At 50.3% G+C, this 22438-nt stretch overlaps 2 protein-coding genes across 4 annotated transcripts in view; both read right to left on the bottom strand.

Moving 5' to 3' along the window:
- The window catches only part of PSKH1 (protein serine kinase H1), a 36192-nt gene extending 22445 nt beyond the window's left edge, over positions 1–13747 (bottom strand). The window contains exon 1 of the mRNA XM_034940475.3: positions 13593–13747. The gene's annotated coding sequence lies outside the window, so the exon portion shown is untranslated. The remainder of the gene's footprint in view (positions 1–13592) is intronic.
- A 4401-nt stretch (positions 13748–18148) lies between these two features.
- Positions 18149–22299, bottom strand: NRN1L (neuritin 1 like). Of its 3 annotated transcripts, none has more exons than XM_008964573.5 (4): positions 21977–22299; positions 21105–21216; positions 20606–20985; positions 18149–18289 (listed from the first exon to the last, which is right to left on the bottom strand). In XM_008964573.5, the coding sequence occupies exons 1-3, from the start codon at positions 22053–22055 to the stop codon at positions 20700–20702; spliced, it is 477 nt and encodes a 158-aa protein (XP_008962821.1). In that variant the 5' UTR covers positions 22056–22299; the 3' UTR covers positions 18149–18289; positions 20606–20699. The 3 variants fall into 3 exon arrangements, with proteins under 3 accessions (XP_008962821.1, XP_024781649.1, XP_003812225.1); XM_003812177.6 differs by having other exon boundaries at positions 18151–18289; positions 21105–21237; XM_024925881.4 differs by lacking the exon at positions 20606–20985 and having other exon boundaries at positions 18150–18289; positions 21105–21237.
- Between the last annotated feature and the right edge of the window lie 139 nt (positions 22300–22438).

Here is a 22438-nt window from a genome sequence, read left to right as displayed (position 1 = left end):
TGGCTCAGGTCTGTAACCTCAGCACTTTGGGAGACCGAGGCGGGCGGATCACAAGGTCAGGAGATCGAGACTATCCTGGCTAACACAGTGAAACCCCATCTCTACTAAAAATACAAAAAATTAGCCGGGCGTGGTGGCAGGCGCCTGTAGTCCCAGCTACTCGGGAGGCTGAGGCAGGAGAATGGCGTGAACCCGGGAGGCGGAGCTTGCAGTGAGCCGAGATCCTGCCACTGCACTCCAGCCTGGGCAACAGAGTGAGACTCCGTCTCAAAAAAAAAAAAGAGTCAGAGGGGCTTGAGCTCAGAGAGGACACTGGCAGTTTCACCCAGATTTAACTCAGGATGAAGATCAGGGTATCTTGCTTCCTTATGATGGGGATCCAGGGTCCCTTCCAGTTTGATTCCCAGACAGAGATGTTCCAACCATGAACTAAATACCCTGGGGCTGGTGGGGCCCCGGACAAGGTGCAGTGCTGAAGTTACTGCTTCCAGAGGTCACCACCTTTCTAATGAGAGGGCTCTTCTCTATGTCTGAGGACCCCAAGGGTTGAAGAGAGATAAGGATTTCCTATTAATTATGACACACAGGCTGGGCCCGGTAGCTCACACCTGTAATCCCAGCACTTTGGGAGGCCGAGGTGGGCGGATCACTTGAGGTCAGGAGTTCAAGACCAGTCTGGCCAACATGGTGAAACTCCATCTCTACTAAAAATACAAAAACATTAGCCGGGCATGGTGATGCACACCTGTAACCCCAGCTACTTGGGAGGCTGAGGCAGAAGAGTCACTTGAACCTGGTGGAGGTTGCAGTGAGCCAAGATTGTGCCACTGCACTCCAGCCTGGGCAACAGAGTGAGATCTGTCTTAAAAGAAAAAAAAAAAAAGGCTGGGCGCGGAGGCTCACGCCTGTAATCCCAGCACTTTGGGAGGCCAAGGCGGTTGGATCACCAGAGGTCGGGAGTTCGAGACCAGCCAGGCCAACATGGTGAAACCCTGTCTCTACTAAAAATACAAAATTAGCCGGGCTTGGTGGCACATGCCTGTAATCCCAGCTACTTGGGAGGCTGAGGCAGAAGAATTGTTTGAACCCGGGAGGCGGAGGTTAGAGTCAGCCGAGATCGCGTGATTGCACTCCAGCCTGGGCAACAAGAGTGAAACTCTGTCTCAAAAAGAAAAAAAAAAATTATGACAAATAGAACTGGAAGAGAAATGAACAATTCAGATAAAACATTTATTATTAAATATCTAGTAGATACCAGGGGCACAGGAATAAATAAAACATGGTCCAATGTAGGTTATACTTTAACACACACACACACAAACAAGTAGAACATGGTCAATAAACTCACAATCTAAATAAAGAGAAAAGCATAAAAACAAATAATTTTGTTTTTCTTTTTTTGAGACGGAGTCTCCTTCACCCAGGCTGGAGTGCACTGGCACGACCTCAGCTAACTGCAGCCTCTGCCTCCCGGGTTCAAGCGATTCTCATGCCTCAGCCTCCCAAGTAGCTGGGATTACAGGCACCTGCCACCTCGCCTGGGTAATTTTTGTATTTTTAGTAGAGAGAAAGGGTTTCATGTTGGCCAGGCTGGTCTCCAACTCCTGACCTCAAGTGATCCGCCAGCTTTGGCCACCTAAAGTGCTGGGATAACAGGTGTGAGCCACTGTGCCCAGCCAAAAACATAATTTCAGTATAACATGGTTAAGTGTTAAGCTTAAGAACCAATAGTAGATAATGTAGAGTGAAGCCAGGGTTAGGAAAACCTTCCTGAAGGAGGTTACCTCTATGCTGAATTTTGAAGCAAGAATGAGTCAGATGAGGAAAGGTGGGAATGGTGTTTCAGGGAGAGAGAATAACACACTGCAAAGGCTCAGAAACCCAGAGTAACATCCTGCATCTAGGAATGGGCAGTTTGGTGGTACAAAGGCAGGGATGTGGAGATGAAGTTATAGAAGGTCAGCAGAAGGTGGTTATGGAGAGCAACACAAGTGAGGACCAGGACCTTCCTGGGAAGTGAAGGAGAGCTACGAAAGAGTTTACAAGAAAAGAGGCATTCAGATCTGTGTTTAGAGAGAAGGATGAGGTTGACCTGAAGGAGGGTCAAAGTGGATTAAAAGGGCCAGTAAGAGCTGGGCGCAGTGGCTCATGCCTGTAATCCCAGCACTTTGGGAGGCCGAGGCGGGTGGATCATGAGGTCAGGAGATCGAGACCATCCTGGCTAACACAGTGAAACCCCGTCTCCACTAAAAATACAAAAAATTAGCCGGACGTGGTGGTGGGTGCCTGTAGTCCCAGCTACTCGGGAGGCTGAGGCAGGAGAATGGCGTGAATGCGGGAGGCAGAGGTTGCAGTGAGCAGACATCACGCCACTGCACTCTAGCCTGGGCGACAGAGCGAGACTCTGTCTCAAAAAAAAAAAAAAAATTAAAAAAGGACCAGTAAGAGTGTGGTGTCCCATTGGCCAGGTGTGGCCATCCCAGCACCGGGAGTAATCCCAGCTCTTTGGGAGGCTGAGGTGGGGGGATAGCTTGAGTGCAGGAGTCTGAGACTAGCCTGGACAACACAGTGAGACCCTGTCCCTAGAAGATTAAAAAATTAGCTGGGTAGGCCGGGCACAGCAGCTCACGCCTGTAATCCTAGCACTTTGGGAGGCTGAGGCAGGCGAATCACCTGAGGTAGGGAGTTTGAGACCAGCCTGACCAACATGGAGAAACCCTGTCTCTACTAAAAATACAAAAATTAGGCCGGGCGCGGTGGCTCATGCCTGTAATCCCAGCACTTTGGGAGGCCGAGGTGGGCAGATCACAAGGTCAGGAGTTCGAGACCAGTCTGGCCAGTATGGTGAAACCCCATCTCTACCAAAAAAATACAAAAATATTAGTCGGGCGTGGTGGCGCATGCCTGTAATCCCAGCTACTCAGGAGGCTGAGGCAGAATTACTTGAACCCAGGAGGCGGAGGTTGCAGCGAGCCACCAAGATCGCGCCACTGCACTCCAGCCTGGGCGACAGAGTGAGACTCAGTCTCAAAAAATATATAAAAAATACAAATACAAATACAAAAATTAGCCAGGCATTGTGGCAGGCGCCTGTAATCTCAGCTAATCTGGAGGCTGAGGCAGGAGAATTGTTTGAACCTGGGAGGCATAGGTTGCAGTGAGCCAAGATCATGCCACTGCATTCCAGCCTGGGCAACAGAGCAAGACTCCGTCTCAAAAAAAAAAAAAAAAAAATCAGCTGGGTATGATGGTATGCACCTGTAGTCCCAGTTACTTTGGAGGCCAAGGCAGGAGGATTGCTTGAGCCCAAGAGATCAAGGCTGCAGTGAGCTATAATCACACCACTACACTCCAGCCTGGGTGACAGAGAAAGACCCTATTTCAAAAAGGAAAAAAAAAAAAAAAAGAGTGTAGTGCCCCAAGCAGTGGAGTGGAATCGAGAGATATCAGCAGCAGAACTTCCATGTTGGGTGGAAGGAAGAATGAGGACAGCACCCCGTCCCTTGCACAGCTCAGTGGCAAGTGGTCAGGAGTGTAGCAAGAAGCACAGATTTGGGAAGCAGTGGAAAGAGTTCAGTTTTGGATGTGTGGGGTGCATGTAGACCATCCATGTGACATTTACTGTGGGTTACTGGATACAGAATCTGATGTCTGGGGAGGCTGAGACAGGAGAATCGCTTAAACCTGGGAGGCGGAGGTTGCAGTGAGCTGAGACTGTGCCACTGCACTCCAGCCTGGGCAAAAGAGCAAGACTCCATCACAAAAAGAGAGAGAGAGGAAAAAATGAGGTTTATCTATGGGGCATAGTGGCTCATGCCTGTAATCCCAGCACTTTGGGAGGCCAAGGCGTGAGGACTACTTGAGTCCAGGAGTTTGAGACCAGCCTGGGCAACACAGAAAGACCCTATCTCTGCCAAACACTTTTTAAATTGAGTCAGGCATGGTGGCATGTGCCTGTGATCCCAGCTACTTAGGAGGCTAGGGTGGGAGGATCTGCTTCAGTCCAAGAGGTTGAGGTTGCAGTGAGCGGTGATGGTACCACTATATTCCAGCCTGGGAGACAGAAATCCTGTCTGAAAAACAAAGCAAAACAAAACCAAACCAAAAAAAAATATTGTTTATTTTTCTTCACATAAGAGGAAAAGATTCCTCCACAAGGCTCTTCAGGATTTGCGGCTGTTCTCACCCAAATGCACAGGAAGTTCCACATGGCAACTAGGAAATAATGTTAAACAAAGGCATTTAGAACCGAGGTTCCTTTTCGCAGAGGCCACAGGATAGAACTATGGACTGTGGAATTTTGCAGACTTATTTCTTCTTTCAGGGAAAACACAACACCTCATGCAGTGAAGGACTGAAGCTCCTCTCGGGCTGGTATTCCTGAGGCAGAACACAGGTCCCTCACCCCGATGCCCACGACCACTCAGTAAGCAACATCTACCACCATTCGGAGGCAAGACAAACTGCATGAGTAACCCAGCACAGCCACTCAGATGTCACTTCTTCCTGGTGAAGAAGCAGAACCCTAGATTCACAAAATAAACAGTCATCTACAGGCACATGTACTGGGTATTTTTGTTTAAATTTTTGTTTAAATGAGGACCTAGTCTGGTCCTCAGGGAAAAACCTAAGGTTTATAAAAGAAAAGGCCTGGCTGGGCGCAGTGGCTCAGGCCTGTAATCCCAGCACTTTGGGAGGCTGAGGTGGGCGGATCACAAGGTCAAGAGTTTGAGACCAGCCTGACCAACATGGGTGAAACCCCGTCTCTACTAAAAATACAAAAATTAGTCCCGGACGTGATGGCACGCGCCTGTAATCCCAGCTGCTCAGGAGGCTGAGGTAGGAGAATCGCTTGAACCAGGGAGGCGGAGGTTGCAGTGAGCCGAGATCGCACCACTGTACTCCAGCCTGGGTGAGAGATCGAGACTGTCTCAAAAAAACAAAAAACAAAAGGTCTAACTTTTCGATTCATTTTTATTATTTTTTTTTTTTGAGATGGAGTCTCGCTTTATCACCTAAGTTGGCGTGCAGTGGCACGATCTCAGCTCACTGCAACCTCCACTTCCCAGGTTCAAACAATTCTCGTGCCTCAGCCTCCCAAGTAGCTGGGACTACAGGCATGTGCCACCATGCCTGGTTAATTTTTGTATTTTTAGTAGAGACAGGGTTACAACACATTGGCCAGACTGGTCTTAAACTCCTGGCCTCAAGTGATCCGCCCACCTCTGCCTCCTAAAGTGTTGGAATTACAGGTGTGAGCCACTGCACCCAGCCTCACTTTTCACTTTAAACAAATAAAACCTACAGGGATCAAAGGTAAGTCAGCATCAGGGCGCAGTGGTTTACACTGTGATCCTAGCACTCTGGGAGGCCAAGGTGGGAGGATTACTTGAGCCCTGGAGTCTGAGACCAGCCAGGGCAATGTAGTGAGACCTCCATCTCTACAAAAAATTAGTCAGGCGTGGTGGCATGCACCTGTAGTCCCAGATACTCAGGAGGCTGAGGTGGAGGATAGCTTGAGCCAGGTAAGTCGAGGCTGCAGTGTGCTGTGTTTGTGCTATGGCACTCCAGCCTGGGCAACAGAGCAAGACCATGTCTCCAAAAAAAAAAAAAAAAAAAAAGGCTGGGCATGGTGGCTCACGCCTGTAATCCTAGCACTTTGGGAGGCCAAGGCAGGTGGATTGCCTGAGCTCAGGAGTTTGAGCCAGCCTGGGCAACACGGTGAAACCCCGTCTCTACTAAAATACAAAAAAAATTAGCCAGGCGTGGTGGCATGCGCCTGCAGTCGCAGCTACTCAGGAGGCTGAGGCAGGAGAATTGCTTGAACCCAGGAGGCGGAGGTTGCAGTGAGCTGAGATCGCGCCACTGCACTCCAGCCTGGGCGATAGAGCAAAACTCCGTCTCTTAAAGAAAGAAAGAAAACAAAATAGTCAGTCAGCAATAAGAGAGTCAATGATTTTCCCTCTGACCTTCCTTCTGTCTTCCTGAGACATAGTTTCTCTCCCACTGATTCCAATCAGAAACTCTGTAAAGATAGGCTGATGCGGGTACTCCACCATCCCAACTACAGATTGAAACTGGAGGATGATATTAGACCAAATTGGCCAAGAGAGGGGAAAAAAAAAAGAAAGTAGAGAAGAGAGGGTGCTGGCTGAGAGGTGGGGACAATGGGCAACAGCCCCCAGGTGATCACAGCTGCTCCACAGTCCCATCACATCTGTTAAACTCCCTCTCCACACTGTGGTCAGGTGAAAATGCAGACTCTATAACACGGGAGGTGGCTGGTAAAGCTCCTAGGAAGAAGAGCAGAGCCTTTTCCTGTTCCCAGCATCTCTTGTGTGTGCCCCTAGCCCAGAGATCACGGTGGGTGTAGGGATGGGCAAGGATGAGTAAGGAAGCTTCAGGAAGAGACTTCCCAGGAGTGTCACACTACGTCATCTTGCAGAAAGTACCCAACTCTCTAGAGTCTGCCTCCAAAACTTAAACTCCCAGCCTGGTCCAAAGCACTCTTCAAAGAAGGCACACACATTGGACAGAGTGTGGCAATGGGTGTGAGCATTCAGCATTATCGTCCTCACTGACAATCTACAGAAATGACAGTCCAGGAGAGGTAAAGAGACTCGTCCAAAGCCACTCAGACGGTGGTGACCAAACATCCTGGACCCAAATATCCTAGTTCCCCATCTGGGGCTCCTTCTATCACTCCGGAAAGACTCCAGCAGTGCTGGGCCTCATCCAGTCAAGGCCTTGATCCTTCCCCATGCCACTGAGTTGGTGAACCCACAAAGCTTTCCTGAGGATCTTTCCTGAAGGGTCTGCTTTAGAAACCTCCATTCCAACTATAATCTGAGTCACACTGCTCACTGCTCTACTCCAGACTGCCTTTGATCACTACAGCTGTCAGACCCTTGAGGGAAGGGGCCATTCTCAGGTTTCCAGAACTCCCTTGGTACTTATCAAATTGCTGAACTCAGAGCAAATGAAATGTGGTCTGGCCGGGTGCAGTGGCTCACGCCTATAATCCCAGCATTTTGGGAGGCCAAGGCAGGTGGATCACCTGAGGTAAGGAGTACAAGATCAGCCTGGCCAACATGGTGAAACCCGTCTCTACTAAAAATACAAAAAAATTTCCTGGGCATGGTGGTGGGCACCTGTAATCCCAGCTACTCAGAAGCTGAGGCAGGAGAATCGTTTGACCCTGGGAAGCAGAGGTTGCAGTAGGCTGAGATCATGCCACTGCACTCCAGCCTAAGCGACAGGGCAGCACTCCGTCTCAAGAAAAAAAAAAAAAAAAGAAAGAAAGAAAAAGAAAGGCAGGGCACAGTGGCTCATGCCTGGAATCCTAGCACTTTGGGAGGCCGAGGCAGGTGGATCACTTGAGGTCATGAGTTTGAAACCACCTGTCCAACATGGTGAAACCCTATCTCTACTAAAAATACAAAAAAATTAGCCAAGTGTGGTGGTGGACACCTGGAATCCCAGCTACTTGGGAGGCTGAGGCTGGAAAATCGCTTGAACCTGGGAGGCAGAGGTTGCAGTGAGCTGAGATCACGCCGCCACTGCACTCCAGCCTGGGCCATAGAGCGAGACTCGTCTCCAAAAAAAAAAAAAAAAAAAAAGTGGTCTGGCTCTTGGATTTCTATTTGCTGCAAGTCAACAATTCTAGAACCTTAGAAATGTTGAAGAGGCAAGATCGGTGGTTAAACCATAGCCACACTCTTTGGACACCCTGTAAATATCCTCAACAATGAAGGAAGTCTGTTTGAGTTTTACAGATTCTTATCCGAATGCCAAAGTAAGTTTGTTCACAAGCTGCCAAACCTAGCCCCATTTCTGGGGAAAGCTAGGGGTCCCAGGGCAGGGAGCAAGGATGAATCCTGAAACAATTTCCTATCCATAGAGGCAGGGTCTGTGAATGTCTTCCAGGCAAGGAACCATAGGAACCTTGCCCTCTCCGAGCAAAGCTTTATAAGCTGTCACCTGCAAATATCTCTATATTCTACTGACATGTTTTGAAAAACTGTCTACCGGCTGAGCACAGCGGCTCACACCTGTAATCCCAGCACTTTGGGAGGCCGAGGCAGGCGGATCACGAGGTCAGGAGTTCAAGACCAGCCTGGCCAAGATGGTGAAACCCTGTCTCTACTCAAAATACAAAAATTAGTTGGGTGTGGTGGCACATGCCTGTAATCCCAGCTACTCGGGAGGCTGAGGCAGGGAACTGCTTGAACCCGGAAGGCAGAGGTTGCAGTGAGCTGAGATCGCGCCACTGCACTCCAGCCTGGGCAACAGAGCGAGACTCCATCTCCAAAAAAAAAAAAAAGAAAGAAAAAGAAAGAAAAACTGTCTACTAAAATGAAGTAGGTAGTAATTTCTCAATAATTACAGAAATGAGGCTGGACGCAGTGGCACACAACTATAATCCCAACACTCTGGGGGCCAGGGCAGGAGGATCACTTGAGGCCAAGAGTTTGAAACCAGGCTGGGCAACATAACAAGACCTTGTCTCTACAAAAAAAAAAAAAAAGTTTTTTCTTTTTTTTTGAGACAGGGTCTCACTCTGTCACCCAGGCTGGAGCGCAGTGGCGCAATCTCGGCTCGCTGCAGCCTCCTCCTCCCAGGTTCAAGCGGTTCTCGTGCCTCAGCCCCCGAGTACCTAGGATGCCTGGCTAATCTTTGTATTTTCAGTAGAGACAGGGTTTCACCATGTTGCCCAGGCTTGTTCTCGAACTCTTGAGCCCAAGTGATCTGCCTGTCTTGGCCTCTCTACAAAAAATGTTTAAAAAATTAGCTGGGTGTGGCTGGGCGCGGTGGCTTATGCCTGTAATCCCAGCACTTTGGGAGGCTGAGCCAGGTGGATCATGAGGTCAAGAGTTCAAGACCAGCCTGGCCAACACAGTGAAACCCCGTCTCTACTAAAAATACAAAAAAAATTAGCCGGGCGTGGTAGCGTGCACCTGTAGTCCCAGCTACTCTGGAGGCTGAGGCAGGAGAATGGCATGAACCTGAAGGCAGAGCTTGCAATGAGCCAAGATGGCGCCACTGCACTCCAGCCTGGGCAACAAAGCAAGACTCCGTCTCAAAAAAACAAAATTAGCTGGGTGTGATGCTGTGTGCCTGTAGTCCCAGCCACTCAGGAGGCTGAGGTGGGAGAATCACTTGAGCACGGGAAGGCAAGGTTGCAGTGAGCTATGATTATGCCACTGCACTCCAGCCTGGGCAACAGAGTGAGACCTTGCCATCATCAGAAATACAGACCCTGGCAATGCACCTGGGGTTCTCCTTCCAAAATCCCAACGTTCAACCCAGAAATATTTACTGAATTCCTGCTGTGGGTCAGGAACTCTGCCAGAGATTGCGACAAACAAAAAGAAGGCGGCCATAGTCTCTACTCTTAAGGAACTTACAGCCTGGATGGCTCCACACCAAAAGTCCCTTGATACATGACTCTTAGGATGCCCTGAGAGGCCATTTCAAGGCTGGCAGCTTGGAAAGAAAACTTTCTCCCAGCAAATGAAAACATCACACGTTTCCACCTTAGCATCACATCAGACACCACGGCAACAGAGGGCTGTACCAAGAATTAGCTCAGTGATGACCTAGCCAACACAAACCGGCCTAATGCTCCTTGAGTAAGATTCCTGGAAGGAAAGGGAGTTCAAATAAATAAGTCTCTCTCCAGCTCTCAACAAGCAGAACTGCTTCCCTTCTTCCAGAGCTGTACTTTTTCTCAAAAATTTTTCCCCATGCCAAGATACACAGAGAGAATGGTAGAATGATACTATTGTATAACACCCGGGAGTCAGTGGAGACAGCTGTTCTCAGCTATCCTGAAGCTTAAGGGTCGATACTTTGGCACACCTATAGCCCATTCACATCATACAGCTGAGAAGCTGTGAAGAGGACCTAAGTTGCCCATATTACACACTCACACTTCCAAAGTAAAACAGAAGGCCAAACCAAAGTCTCACTCATTTAACTATGAACTTGTGATTATGATAGAGAACTCCAGCACCTACTTCTGTAGGGGCATTCTGTTCTAGATGCCAACCAGATGCCTGAGGTGAAGTGCAACTGGAGCTCAGTGTCAGATGCAAACAGGTTTCCTGAAGGCTGCACTTTTTCTAGCTCATTTATGCAACTTAACAAGCACAAAACTACAATTAGACCTAGACAATGTGCTTATTCAGCAAACCCACCCTCTAGTGAATCAGCATTCCAAATCTCTTCTAGGGGTATGGCCAACCGAATCAACCCTGATTTAGAGGCACCATATTGCAGGAGGCTGAGGCAGGAGAATCGCTTGAACCCGGGAGGCAGAGGTTGCGGTGAACCAAGATTGAGCCATTGCACTCCAGCCTGGGCAACAAGAGCAAAACTCCGTCTCAAAAAAAAAAAAAAAAAAAAAGCAGCACACTATTGTCAGTTTTCCCTGATGACCAGAAATGACCTTGAGGAAATCATACAATACAAAGCAGCTTCCTACACACAACTAACCCTGAAGAACAAACACGCTTATTAAGACAAGACCTTCTAGCCGGTTGTGGTGGCTCATGCTTGTAATCCCAGCACTTTGGGAGTCCGAGGGGAGTGGATCACCTGAGGTCAGGAGTTTGAGACCAGCCTGAGCAATACGGTGAAACCTCATCTCTACTAAAAATACAAAAACTAGCCAGGTGTGGTGGCAGGCATCTGTAGTCCCAGCTACTTAGGAGGCTGAGACACGAGAATTGCTTGAACCTGGGAGGCGGAGGTTGTAGTGAGCCGAGCTCACGCCATTGCACTCCAGCCTGGCGACAGAGCGAGACATCGTCTCAAAAAAAAAAAAGAAAAGAAAAAAGAAGACAAGACCTTCTTTTGACAAGGGAAACTCTGGGAAGAGGAGCCATTAGTAATAAAAGTGGCTTCCATTAACTGAGTGCCAACTTTGCTAAGGATCTTATATGTACCATCTCACTCCTCTCTACAAGCACATGTAGTAGGCACGATGATTCCTATTTTGGAATAAGGAAATTAGGACTTAGAGAACCTCAAGATTTCAGAAAAGCCAGAAACTGAATCCAGGTCTTTCTGACACCAAAGCCCATGCTTCTAGGCATGAGACCACAACAGGAGTCCACAAGGCAAGGCCTTCTCACTGGACAAAGGAGACAACAGTTTTCTTAGGCAATGACAAAGATCTTCAATGAGGAAGCACAGTAAAGTTACCTGGGAAGTTTTCTCAAAATACAGATACCTGGCCAGACGTGGTGGCTCACGCCTGTAATCCCAGCACTTTGGGAGGCTGAGACGGGTGGATCACGAGGTCAAGAGTTCGAGACCAGCCTGGCCAACAGGATGAAACCCCGTCTCTACTAAGAATAGAAAAATTAGCCGGGCGTGGTGGTGCGTGATTGTAATCCCAGCTACTCGGGAGGCTGAGGCAGGAGAATTGCTTGAACCTGGGAGGCAGAGGTTGCAGTGAGCCGAGATAGCACCACTGCACTCCAGCCTGGGTGTCAGAGCAAGACTCCATCTCAGAAAAAAAAAAAAAAAAACAGATTCCTACCCCAGATCTTCTTCATCAAAATCTCAAAGAGTGGGTCAGGTGTGGTGGCTCTTGCCTGTGACCCTAAAACTTCGGGAGGCCAAGGTGGGAGGACTGCTTGAGCCCAGGAGTTCGACACCAGCCTCGGCAACATGGCAAGACCTCGTCTCTGTTTAAAAAAAAAAAAAAAAAATCTCAGCCAGGCATAGTGGCTTATGCCTGCAACCCTAGCACTTTGGGAGGCCGAGGCAGGTGGATCACCTGAGGTCAGGAGTTCGAGACCAGCCTGGCCAACACGGTGAAACACCATCTCTACTAAAAATACAAAATTAGCTGGGCATAGTGGTGCTTGCCTGTAACCCCAGCTACTCTGGGGGCTGAGACAGGAGAATCACTTGAACCTGGGGGGTAGAGGTTGCAGTGAGCCAAGATCGTGCCATTGCTCCAGCCTGGGCAAAAAGAGCAAAACTCCGTCTCAAAAAAAAAAAAAAAAAAAAAAAAAAAAAAAAAAAAAACTAACTCAGACAGTGAGGCTCTTGATTTTGTATCACAAAATTATCCCAGGAGATTTTGGACTATCCAGGATTAAGAGGCTGTACTACCTACCACACACATACGCTGGCATTTGCTGTGCTCATCTCAGATCCTAGCCCTGATAGGTGCTCAAAAATACAGTTGAATCTATCCATTCATAAGTCAGCATTCAGCAAATGCTACTGGAGGCTAGCCCCTATTTTATGCCAGGCACAGAGCCAGACATAGGCAGACAGAAGACCACCATGTGACACAACAGGATGTACTCAATAGTAGCAGCATGGATATAGAGGAGTTAATGGTTACATGCCAAGCAAGGTAGATTTTTTTCCTAGGAAGTGACATCTCAGGTGGATTTTATAGGACAGATGTAAGTTTCCAACACTGGTAGGTGGTCGGTGGGGTGGAAGGCAGTGTATAGCAAACTGAGAAAACTGCGTTATCTAAAGCACAAGGGGACCAAGCACAGTGGCTCACACTTGTATTAATAATCTCAATATGTTAGGAGCCTAGGCAGGAGGGTCTCTTGAAGCCAGCTCTGGCAACAAAGCCAGACTCCCAGGCTCTACAAAAAATTTTAAACTTAGCCAGGCGTGGAGGGGAGTGCCTCTTGTCTCAGCTACTCGGGAGGTTGAGGCGGGAAGATCATTTGAGTCCAGGAGTTCAAGGCTGCAGTGAGCTATGAATGAGCCATTGCACTCCAGCTTGGGCAATAGAGGCCTTGTCTCAAAATTAGTAATACTAAAACACAAAGGTATGAAACCAGAGCTAACAGGAGCGCCACACGTTTTAACAACAATAAACTACGTAAAGGGAGCACAGAAGTGCTCCGGGGTTGATTGGCTGGTTAAAGCTTCACCAGATTACGAAGAGCCCTGAATGCCTTGCTAAGAAGTGCGGCCTTTGTCCTGAAGGCACTAAGGAACTAGTTTCAGGCAGTGAAGGACTTACTCAGATTTTCAGGTGGGAATTATCACTTCAGCCGCTTTATGGAGGGGGACTAAGTGTGCGGGACTAGGCTTCCCCTTGCAGGTAGAGGAATGACAAGCTTGCCAAGCAGGCAACCCAGCTGGACTCAGACCTGCTATTTCCCAGCCTGCACAAGGAAGCGATCAGCTGCCCCGCCGGCCCCTGGCAGACGCAAAGGAGGGGTGTGGAGTAGGCGCCGGGCGCTAGAAGGCAGTAAGGACAAGGACAACCAGGTTGGATCAACCTGACCCGCTCTGGACGCGGGGCGCCTGAACAGCAAGCAGGCAGGGCAACCGACCACGTCCACCAGGCCCAGGCGGGCCTGGAGACGGGCTATCCAGCACGACAGCACGTTCCGAGGCCAGTCCAGACTCGGACGCCGGGAACCCGAGCAGCCATCGCCCGGCTTGCTCTCCAACCCTGTAGGCCCTGGCGCACGGGGCACGGGCCGACGCTGCAGGCTGACCAGAGGCAGGCCCCGGAGCGCCAGAAAGCGACCACGACCACAGTTCGGCTGCCCCTCCCGCCCGTCGGGCCGTCGTCCTGGGCCGGGCCGCCTCACCTCGCGCGGGCGGCGGGCTCTTCGGCGTCTCGGCGGCTCTGCCGGCCATCTCCGGGCAGTGGCAGCGGCCGCCGCCGCCGCCGCCGCCATTCTCGGGCGTTAGCGTCGTGGCGTCATCACAGCGCGCAGCTGACGCCAAAACAAACCTACGGGGCGGGACGGGGGCGGACTCTCCCGAAACTGGGCTACGCGGCTGGCGGATCTCCGAGCGTGGCCTGCCAATCAACCTCTTCGGGGCGGGGACGGGCACTCTCCTGAGGGGGTGGGTCTATTTGTCGCTCAAAGTAACTTGACCGCTGCCTGCGAGACGGGTCGGTGATAGAAAAAGGAAGGATCGCGGGAAATAGGGAGAAAGTTTCAAGTTTCTGGTTGGGGGAAAGGGGACTCTGTAATGCGAGCTTGGGTAAACAATGCTTTCCAACAGAGGTTTCTGGAAGTGCCTCTGGAACTCCGCAAAGGATAGACTTAATTTTCATTAACAAAATCTATTTTTTAAAACTGCACTTAGAATAATTTCAACACTCCATGTGTTGAGTTTGGCCTCCATTAAAGAAGAGATGCAAAGGGTTAATTTGTAGATAGGTGAAGTCAATCTTGGGCCAACTTCTGGACTCATGGTTATTTGTTGTTGTTAATTTAATTTATATGCCGAGTCTGAAAAGCAAGCGGATTTTTAAAAAATTGTTACCATTCACAATGACTTCTCTATAGGATCAGAACTGGTTCATTTTACAGTCAACCCAACTTGGAGGGGTTAAAATAGGTGCTGCAGATGGTAAGTGCATTGTAACCTCCATCCATCTTCCCCATTTCAGTAGCTCTGTATTCAAATCTTTATTGAGTATGTACTTTGCACATGGAACTGTCTTTGATTGACTGTATAAGCTAATGTTATACTTTAAACCTAAAAATAAATTAACACCAATAAAACATTGTCGTCGGCTGGGCGCCACTGCTCACACTTGTAATCCCAGCACTTTGGGAGGCCAAGGCAGGTGGATCACCTGAAGTCAGGAGTTTGAGACCAGTCTGACCAACAAGGTGAAACCCTGTCTCTACTAAAAATACAAAAATTAGCCAGGCTTGGTGGCAGGCTCCTGTAGTCCCAGCTACTCAGGAGGCTGAGACAGGAGAATAGCTACAACCTGGGAGACAGAGGTTGCAATGAGCTGAGATTGCACCACTGCACTCCAGCCTTGGCGATGGAGTGAGACTCCGTCTCAAAAAAAAAAAAAAAAAAAAAATTGTTGTCTATTTTATGTAGTAAGGTTTCTTTCTTTTCTTTTTTCCTGAGATGGAGTTTCGCTCTTGTTGTCAGGCTGGAGTGCAATGGCACAATCTCGGCTCACTGCAACCTCTGCCTCCCAAGTTCAAGCAATTCTCCTGCCTCAGCCTCCCCGAGTAGCTGGGATTACAGGCGCCTGCCACCATGCCCGGTTAATTTTCTTTTTTTTTATTTTTATTTTTATTTTTATTTTTATTTTTTTGAGACAGAGTCTCGCTTTGTCACCCAGGCTAGAGTGCAGTGGCGCAGTCTCGGCTCACTGCAAGCTCCGCCTCCTGGGTTCACGCCATTCTCCTGCCTCAGCCTCCCGAGTATCTGGGACTACTGGCGCCCACCACTGTGCCCAGCTAATTTTTTGTATTTTTAGTAGAGACGGGGTTTCACCATGTTAGTCAGGATGGTCTCGATCTCCTGACCTTGTGATCCGCCCGCCTCGCCCTCCCAAAGTGCTGGGATTACAGGCGTGAGCCACCATGCCCAGCCGTAGTAAGGTTTCTTACAAGATTTCATTTAAAAAGAACAGTGGTGGCCCAGCGCGGTGCCTCACACGCCTGTAATCCCAGCACTTTGGGAGGCCCAGGTGAGCAGATCACCTGAGGTCAGGAGTTGGAGACCAGCCTGGCCAACATGGTGAAACCCCATTGCTACCAAAAATACAAAAATTAGCTAGGCGTGGTGGCAGGCGCCTGTAATCCCAGCTACCTGGGAGGCTGAGGCAGGAGAATTGCTTGAACCTGGGAGGCAGAGGTTGCAGTAAGCCGAGATCACGCCATTGCACTCCAGCCTGGGCGAGAAGAGTAAAACTCCATCTCAAAAAAAAAAAAAAAGTTAAAAAATTGTTTCCAAAAGTCTAGTGCAATAATTAAGGGTATAGACTTTGGTGCCAAACATACCTGGGATCAAATCCCAGCTCTGACACTTCCAGAGCTGTTTGACTTTAAGCAAGACATCTGCCTCATCAGCCTCATTTTATTTTTTAAATTTTGGCCAGGTTGGTCTTGAATTCCTGACCTCAGGTGATCCACTGGCCTCAGCCTCCCAAAGTCCTGGGATTACAGGCGTGAGCCACTGCACCTGGCCTTTTTAAATTTTTTAATAGAGACAGGGTCTTGCTCTGTCATCCAGGCTGGAGTGCATGGCAGCAATCAAAGCTCACTGTAACCTCGAACTCCTAGGCTCAAGGGATCCTCCTGCCTCTGGAACAGGAATTAAAAGAAATTAAAGAATGTTTAAGTAGAAACTCAGTTGTATGTAAGAAAACCCAATTCCCCCTGAGAAAGAGAAAGAGCTGGAGTCCTTTAAAAATTAACTGCCTGTTTTTCTGTGGCTAGGAAGCCTTATCTCTCCTCCTTTCCCAGGCATTGTGAAGACCCTGTTTCACTAGCTGTGCAGTTACAAGGTCACTAGACAGATAAACTCAAGTCATAAAACATGCTTCTCCTTGAAAAGTAAGAAATGATGTAATGCGGCCGGGCGCAGTGGCTCACGCCTGTAATCCCAGCACTTTGGGAGGCCGAGGCGGGCGGATCATGAGGTCAGGAGTTCGAGACCAGCCTGGCCAACATGGTGAAACCCCGTCTCTACTAAAAATACAAAAATTAGCTGGGTGTGGTGGCGCGTGCCTGTAATCCCAGCTACCCAGGAGGCTGAGGCAGGAGAACTGCTTGAACCGGGACCCGGGAGGCAGAGGTTGCAGTGAGCTGAGATCACGCCATTGCACTCCAGCCTGGGCAACAAGAGTGAAACTCTGTCTCAAAAAAAAAAAAAGAAAAGAAAAAAAAGAAATGATGTAATGCATGTCTCAATTAATTTAATAACTGTCTTTGTTTCTTGCTTCTGTAATATGCTTCCCCCTGCACAGATCTCCCCCCGCCCCACAAAATGCTTAAAAGGTAACTTAACTCTTTGTTCAGGGCTCAGTCCTTTGGATGTTAATCTGACTGGGCCGATGCACCTAAATAATTAATAAATATCCTCCTGAACCCCACTGGTCTCTCTGATTCCTTAAAATCCCGCTACACCTCAGCCTCCCAAATAGCTGAGTCTACAGGCATGCACCACCATGCCTGACTTGCTTATTTATTTATGTATTTTGAGACGGAGTTTCGCTCTTGTTTTCCAGGCTGGAGTGCAACTGCACGATCTCGGCTCACTGCAACCTCCGCCTCCTGGGTTCAAGCAATTCTCCTGCCTCAGCCTCCCAAAGTGCTGGGATTACAGGCATGAGCTATTGTGCCCGGCCTAATTTTGTATTTTTAGTAGAGACAGGGTTTCTTCATGTCGGTCAGGCTGGTCTCGAACTCTCAACCTCAGGTGATCCGCCAGCCTTGACCTCCCAAAGCACTGGGATTATAGGCCTGAGCCACCATGCCTGGCCTATTTATTTAGACAGGGCCTTAAGTTATCCTCCCACCTCAGCCTTCCAAGGTGCTGGGATTACAGGCATGGACCACTGCGCTGGGCCATAAGCCTCATTTTTCTTTTCTTTTCTTTTTTTTTTTTTTTTTTTGAGATGGAGTTTCACTCTTGTTGCCCAGGCTAGAGTGCAATGGCATGATCTCAGCTCACTGCAACCTCTGCCTTCTGGGTTCAAGCAATTCTCCTGCCTCAGCCTCCTGAGTAGCTGAGATTACAGGCATGCACCACCACACCCGGCTAATTCTAATTTTTTGTATTTTTAGTAGAGACAGGGTTTCTCCATGTTGGTCAGGCTGGTCTCGAACTCTCGACCTTAGGTGATCCACCCGCCTCAGCCTCCCAAAGTGCAGGGGTTACAGGCATGAGCCACCATGCCCGGCCCATAAGCCTCATTTTTCTTAGCTATATAATGAGGATAGCTCTGTGCTTGTAATCTCAACACTTTGGGTGGCTGAGGGAGGAGGATCATTTAAGGTCAAGAGTTCGAGACCACCCTGGGTGACATAATGAGACCCTGTCTCTGCAAAAATATAAAATTAGCTGGGTTTAGTAGCACAGACCTATAGTCCTAGCTACACAAGAGGCTGAGGCTAGAGAATCGCTTGAGCCCAGGAGGTCAAGGCTGCAGTGAGCCAGGACTGAGTTACTGCACTCCAGCCTGAGTGACAGAATGAGACCTTGTCTCAAAAAATAAAATAAAATATAAGGGGCGGTCATAATCCTGACCTTACAGAGTTGTTGTGAGGGTTAAAAGTAATATGAATTCCAGGGTTGATGGCACTCAGAAATCTACACAACACTCCTGTTTTACAGACATTCAGCGCATTAATTAACAAATATTTATTGAACCCTTACTATGTGCTGTTCTGGGCTCTGGAGAAGAGCAGGAGGGAGGTCCTTAGGTGAAGAGATATATTAATGCAGAGGGGACTGGGCTCAGGACATCCATCCCCCAGGCTCTCTCAGAACAATAAGGTACTCCTTGTCCACGGTGCTGCAAATGTGAGAAACACCATCACCATGATGCTCTGGCCTGGGCAGCTGTGCCCAGGGCCCAGCCAGCTTGGCTATCAGCCCACCCCTCTCCTCCAGCTCTAGGATAAAACACACAAAGCCCTTAAGCCCCTAGCCAGAGAGCAGATTCTTTCCCCCCTCCCCAAGCCCCGCTCTATTCCATGGAAAAGTAGGGACTTAGAGAGCAAAAACCAGGGGAAAAGTAGGTCACAGCAGGAGGATGGTAATCTCCCTGATGGCTGGCCAGAACAGCCAGGCCCCTGCTCCTAGCCATCCAAGACCAGCTCTGGAAGACTTCTGGGGTATACAGCCCCAGCACCATCCTTCCCAGCAGTATGCCCAGAGTAAAGGTGCCACCCCAAGATGACACACCTCCACAGTGGGGTCATTCTCAGTCCAAGCTCTTGCTTACTGTAGCACTACCCATGCTGGACTTAAGAGTTCTATGTTTCATTCCACACCCTCCCACAAGTGCACCCTTTATATCCAGCCCTAGGTTGGATGCTAGAGACACAACGAGGATTCTGACAAAAAGGACTTCCTGCCCTTGGGGAATCCACAGTGGGGAATTCTGACCTGTACCTAGACAATAACAAGCTAGTGCTATCAGTACTGAGGCAGAAGGGAATCCAGGAGCTGTGTGGACCTAGAGGAGCCTTCTGATTCAGCTTGTAGTCAGGGTTAGGGAATAGTTCCTAGAGGAGGTGATACTGCAAGATTGAGCCACTATGCCTGGCTGAGTTTTTCAATTTAGAAAGTAAAGAATAGGCTGGGTGCGGTGGCTCACGCCTGTAATCCCAACACTTTGGGAGGCCGAGGCGGGTGGATCACGAGGTCAGGAGATCGAGACCATCCTTGCTAACACGGTGAAACCCCGTCTACTAAAAATACAAAAAAAATTAGCCAGGCGTGGTGGCGGGCGCCTGTAGTCCAAGCTACTCGGAAGGCTGAGGCAGGGGAATGGTGTGAACCCGGGAGGCGGAACTTGCAGTGAGCAGAGATCGCGCCATTGCACTCTAGCCTGGGCGACTGAGGGAGACTCTGTCTCAAAAAAAAAAAGAAAGAAAGTAAAGAATAAGGCCAAACATGGTGGCTCACACCTGCAATCCCAGCACTTTGGAAGGCCACGGGGGTCGGATCACCTGAGGTTAGGAGTTCGAGACCAGCCTGGCCAACATGGCAAAACCCATCTCTACTAAAAATATAAAATTAGTCGGGCATGGTGGCGGGCACCTGTAATCCCAGCTACTAGGGAGGCTGAGGCAGGAGAATTGCTTGAACCCGGGAGGCGGAGGTTGCAGTGAGCCGAGATTGTGCCACTGCATTCCAGCCTGGGTGACAAGAAAAAAAAAAAAAGAAAGTAAAGAATAAAGTGGAGGGAGTGATAATAGAAGTCAATGAGGAGACTATGGCAGTGCCTCTGTAAACCGTGGGGTAATGGCTTGGAATAGGATCCTGGTGGTGGTGGGAGAAGGCTGATCAGAAGAGGGTCCTACCCCCAGAAGGCTTTCTCCTTCCTCAGATTCCTCCTGCCTAGCTGATTTTGCTCTTCCTTTCCACCGGTATGAAGAGAGGCTCCTCGCACACCACATGCTTTTGTTCCACGGCTTCCAGAAAGCCTTCTGCAATTGTTTTGACTACACACTGCCTACCTCTTCTCAAAGAACAAGCTTGTGGAGAGCAGAGGCCAGAGGAACCCTTATGGTGACTCCAGTTTTTGCCACTTCAGGTCACATCAGGGGCTTGAATGTGGACTTCAACAAAGGCTCCCCACCTTCTAGAACAGGCCTCCCTCAGACCAGAAAAACAGAGGAAGGGACTGAGCACATAGTCTGTGCTATGCCTTGAAGGCTGAGGTGACAGGCAGAGAGAGGAGGAGGTGAAATGGTCAGGAGCCCAGAGGCTGGGGAGGGGGTGGGGCTGAGATCAAGGGCACTTCACCAGCTCACCTGGCCCCCAGGGGCCAGGATAGAAGGGGTAGGCAGTGCTAGGAGTGCAGGGCTGAGACCCCACCCTCCCGATCTCAGCCCGCACAGGAAGGTAGAGGAAGACTGTGCATTCTGGCAGATCTCCAGTCTCCACTGGAGGAGCTCTTGGGACCTGCATGAAATGGAAAGCTTTGCGCTGCCACTGGGAAATGAGTGTTTGTAAGGAGGAAGATTGAGGGCCCCTGTGGTGGCCCTCAGCCCCGCCCATTCCATCCAAGCAAAGAATCAGTTTCTAGGAGTCCCTGGCCCCAGCCGCAAGCAAGGCCACAGCCAGGAGAAAGGAAGGAGCTTACTACAAATATAAATACCTTTAATGAAAAGCCCTGCTGCGCTCTGCAGAGCCTGGACAACCACCGCCAGAGCAGGGCTGGAGGTACGGGCGCTGCTACCCGACCCAACAAGCTAGGCCAGAGGCCTCAGGAGGTAGGCCAGAGCCAGAGCAGCCGCCAGCAGTGGGGGCGCAGGGGCCACGGGGAGTGCAGGCGCTGTAGCCCGCAGCGTCTCCTGGTTGGTTTCGGAGCCTGTGCCGCGCTCCCGAACATGCACCGGGGCACCGCACAGAGTGTGCAAGTTATTCGGATGGGGGGCCTGGCGAGCTTCTTGCTGTAGTGATTCCCACACTGCAGCTGCCTCCTCCGGACAGCCCGACAGGACCTGAGAGGCACAGGCATGGAAGTCATTCCAAGACCTGTTAAGGGAGTGGGATTAGGGGGATTAGGTGAGGCAAGGAGACTTTAGCTTGGGAAATAAAAGGTTCAGTCCCCAATGGTGGCACAGGTTGGGCCACTGCCTCACACCCGCCGGTACCTGCAGATGGTCTCCAGCTCGCCTCCGCGGCCCATGCTGTCCCCCAAGCGGATGAGACACTCGGCGAAGCCCTGGTATATGGTGTCACATCGGTTTGGGCCCGCTGCAGCTGCTGCCAGGGGAGGTAAAAGGACTAGAAGTGGGGCGGGGGTGGGGTGGGGAAGGAATGGTAGATAGGATGAGCCAGGCCCATCCCCCAGCCCCCAGGGGCTTGTTTACCTGGGAGCACTCTGGGGATGTGACTCAGCGGAAAAAGGGTGCCCCAGGGAACTAAAGGGCAAGTCTGGGGATTACCTACCCAGGCCCCCTTCAAGGTAGGACCCAGACTGGGATTTGTACAGGGGAAGGGGGTGTTGTGTCCCCCAGGTCAGCTCTTCCTTTGAGCTTCTGGGGCCGCAGGTGGGGTGACAAGGGTCCATGTAAAGGAGTCAGGACAGGGTGGAGGGGAGGGAGGTCCAGAGGCCCCGGACCAGGAACAGGTGCATCTCTCTGCGGTTTAGACAAGCTTTGCTTGGCCCTCCGAACTCTCTCTAAAGATAAATATTTTTGGAGAGACAAGGCAGGATGCAGAGGTATTGGGATCCAGGCCAGACCCTCAGAGAGGACTTAGGGATCCTACGACTGGTCTATAAGTCCTGCCATTGGCATGTCTCCCTTTATCATAAGAGGGGATGCAAATTTTGGAGTCCTTCTCCCATAACTGGGGCTGTTTGTGCCTCTCACTTTCTGTCCTGAAGTCACCAGCACACCTTCTTGGAGCCCTTACAACTCTTCTCCACCCTGGCACCCAGCGTTCCCACACACCCTATGCCCAGCCTGGCCTGGCTGGGCGAGAAGGGGGTGTGGCCCGGGCCCCGGACGCCCGCACTCACCGAGGGGCAGCAACAGCAACGGCCTCAGGGCATGGGGTGGTTGCCGGCAGCAGCAGCGGCAGCGGCAGCAGCGCATCATCCCTGGCTGAGAGCCTAGTGCGGGAGCTAGCTGCTTGGAGTGCAGCCCGTCCGCCCAGCCCCCGGAGGCAGGGACGGTGATTGGATGGGAGCTGGGGGTGGGGCTCCGAACCCAGCCGGCGGCTCCGCCTCCAACACCCAGATGGGAAAAGGAGCGAGAAGACCTCAGAGAGCAGAAATTCGCAGGAGCACAGGCTGGTGCTGGGCAGGCCCCTGGACCCTCACCCCATAGAAGGAGGGAGAAGGGAGATCTGGGAAGGCAGTTGGAGCAGATGAGTGGGTAACCCGGCCCCTTGGCTGGGTTGGCCTCGACAGAGCTCCACGGGGAAGAGATGGGCAGAGAACGAACAGACGGCAGTTATGAGAGTCACACCAAAGACAAAC

The sequence above is a fragment of the Pan paniscus genome, chromosome 18, assembly GCF_029289425.2.
Source record: "Pan paniscus chromosome 18, NHGRI_mPanPan1-v2.0_pri, whole genome shotgun sequence".
In the NCBI taxonomy this organism is placed as follows: domain Eukaryota; kingdom Metazoa; phylum Chordata; class Mammalia; order Primates; family Hominidae; genus Pan; species Pan paniscus.
Note: the sequence above shows the minus strand (reverse complement) of the source record. Positions and strands in the feature narration are given on the sequence as shown.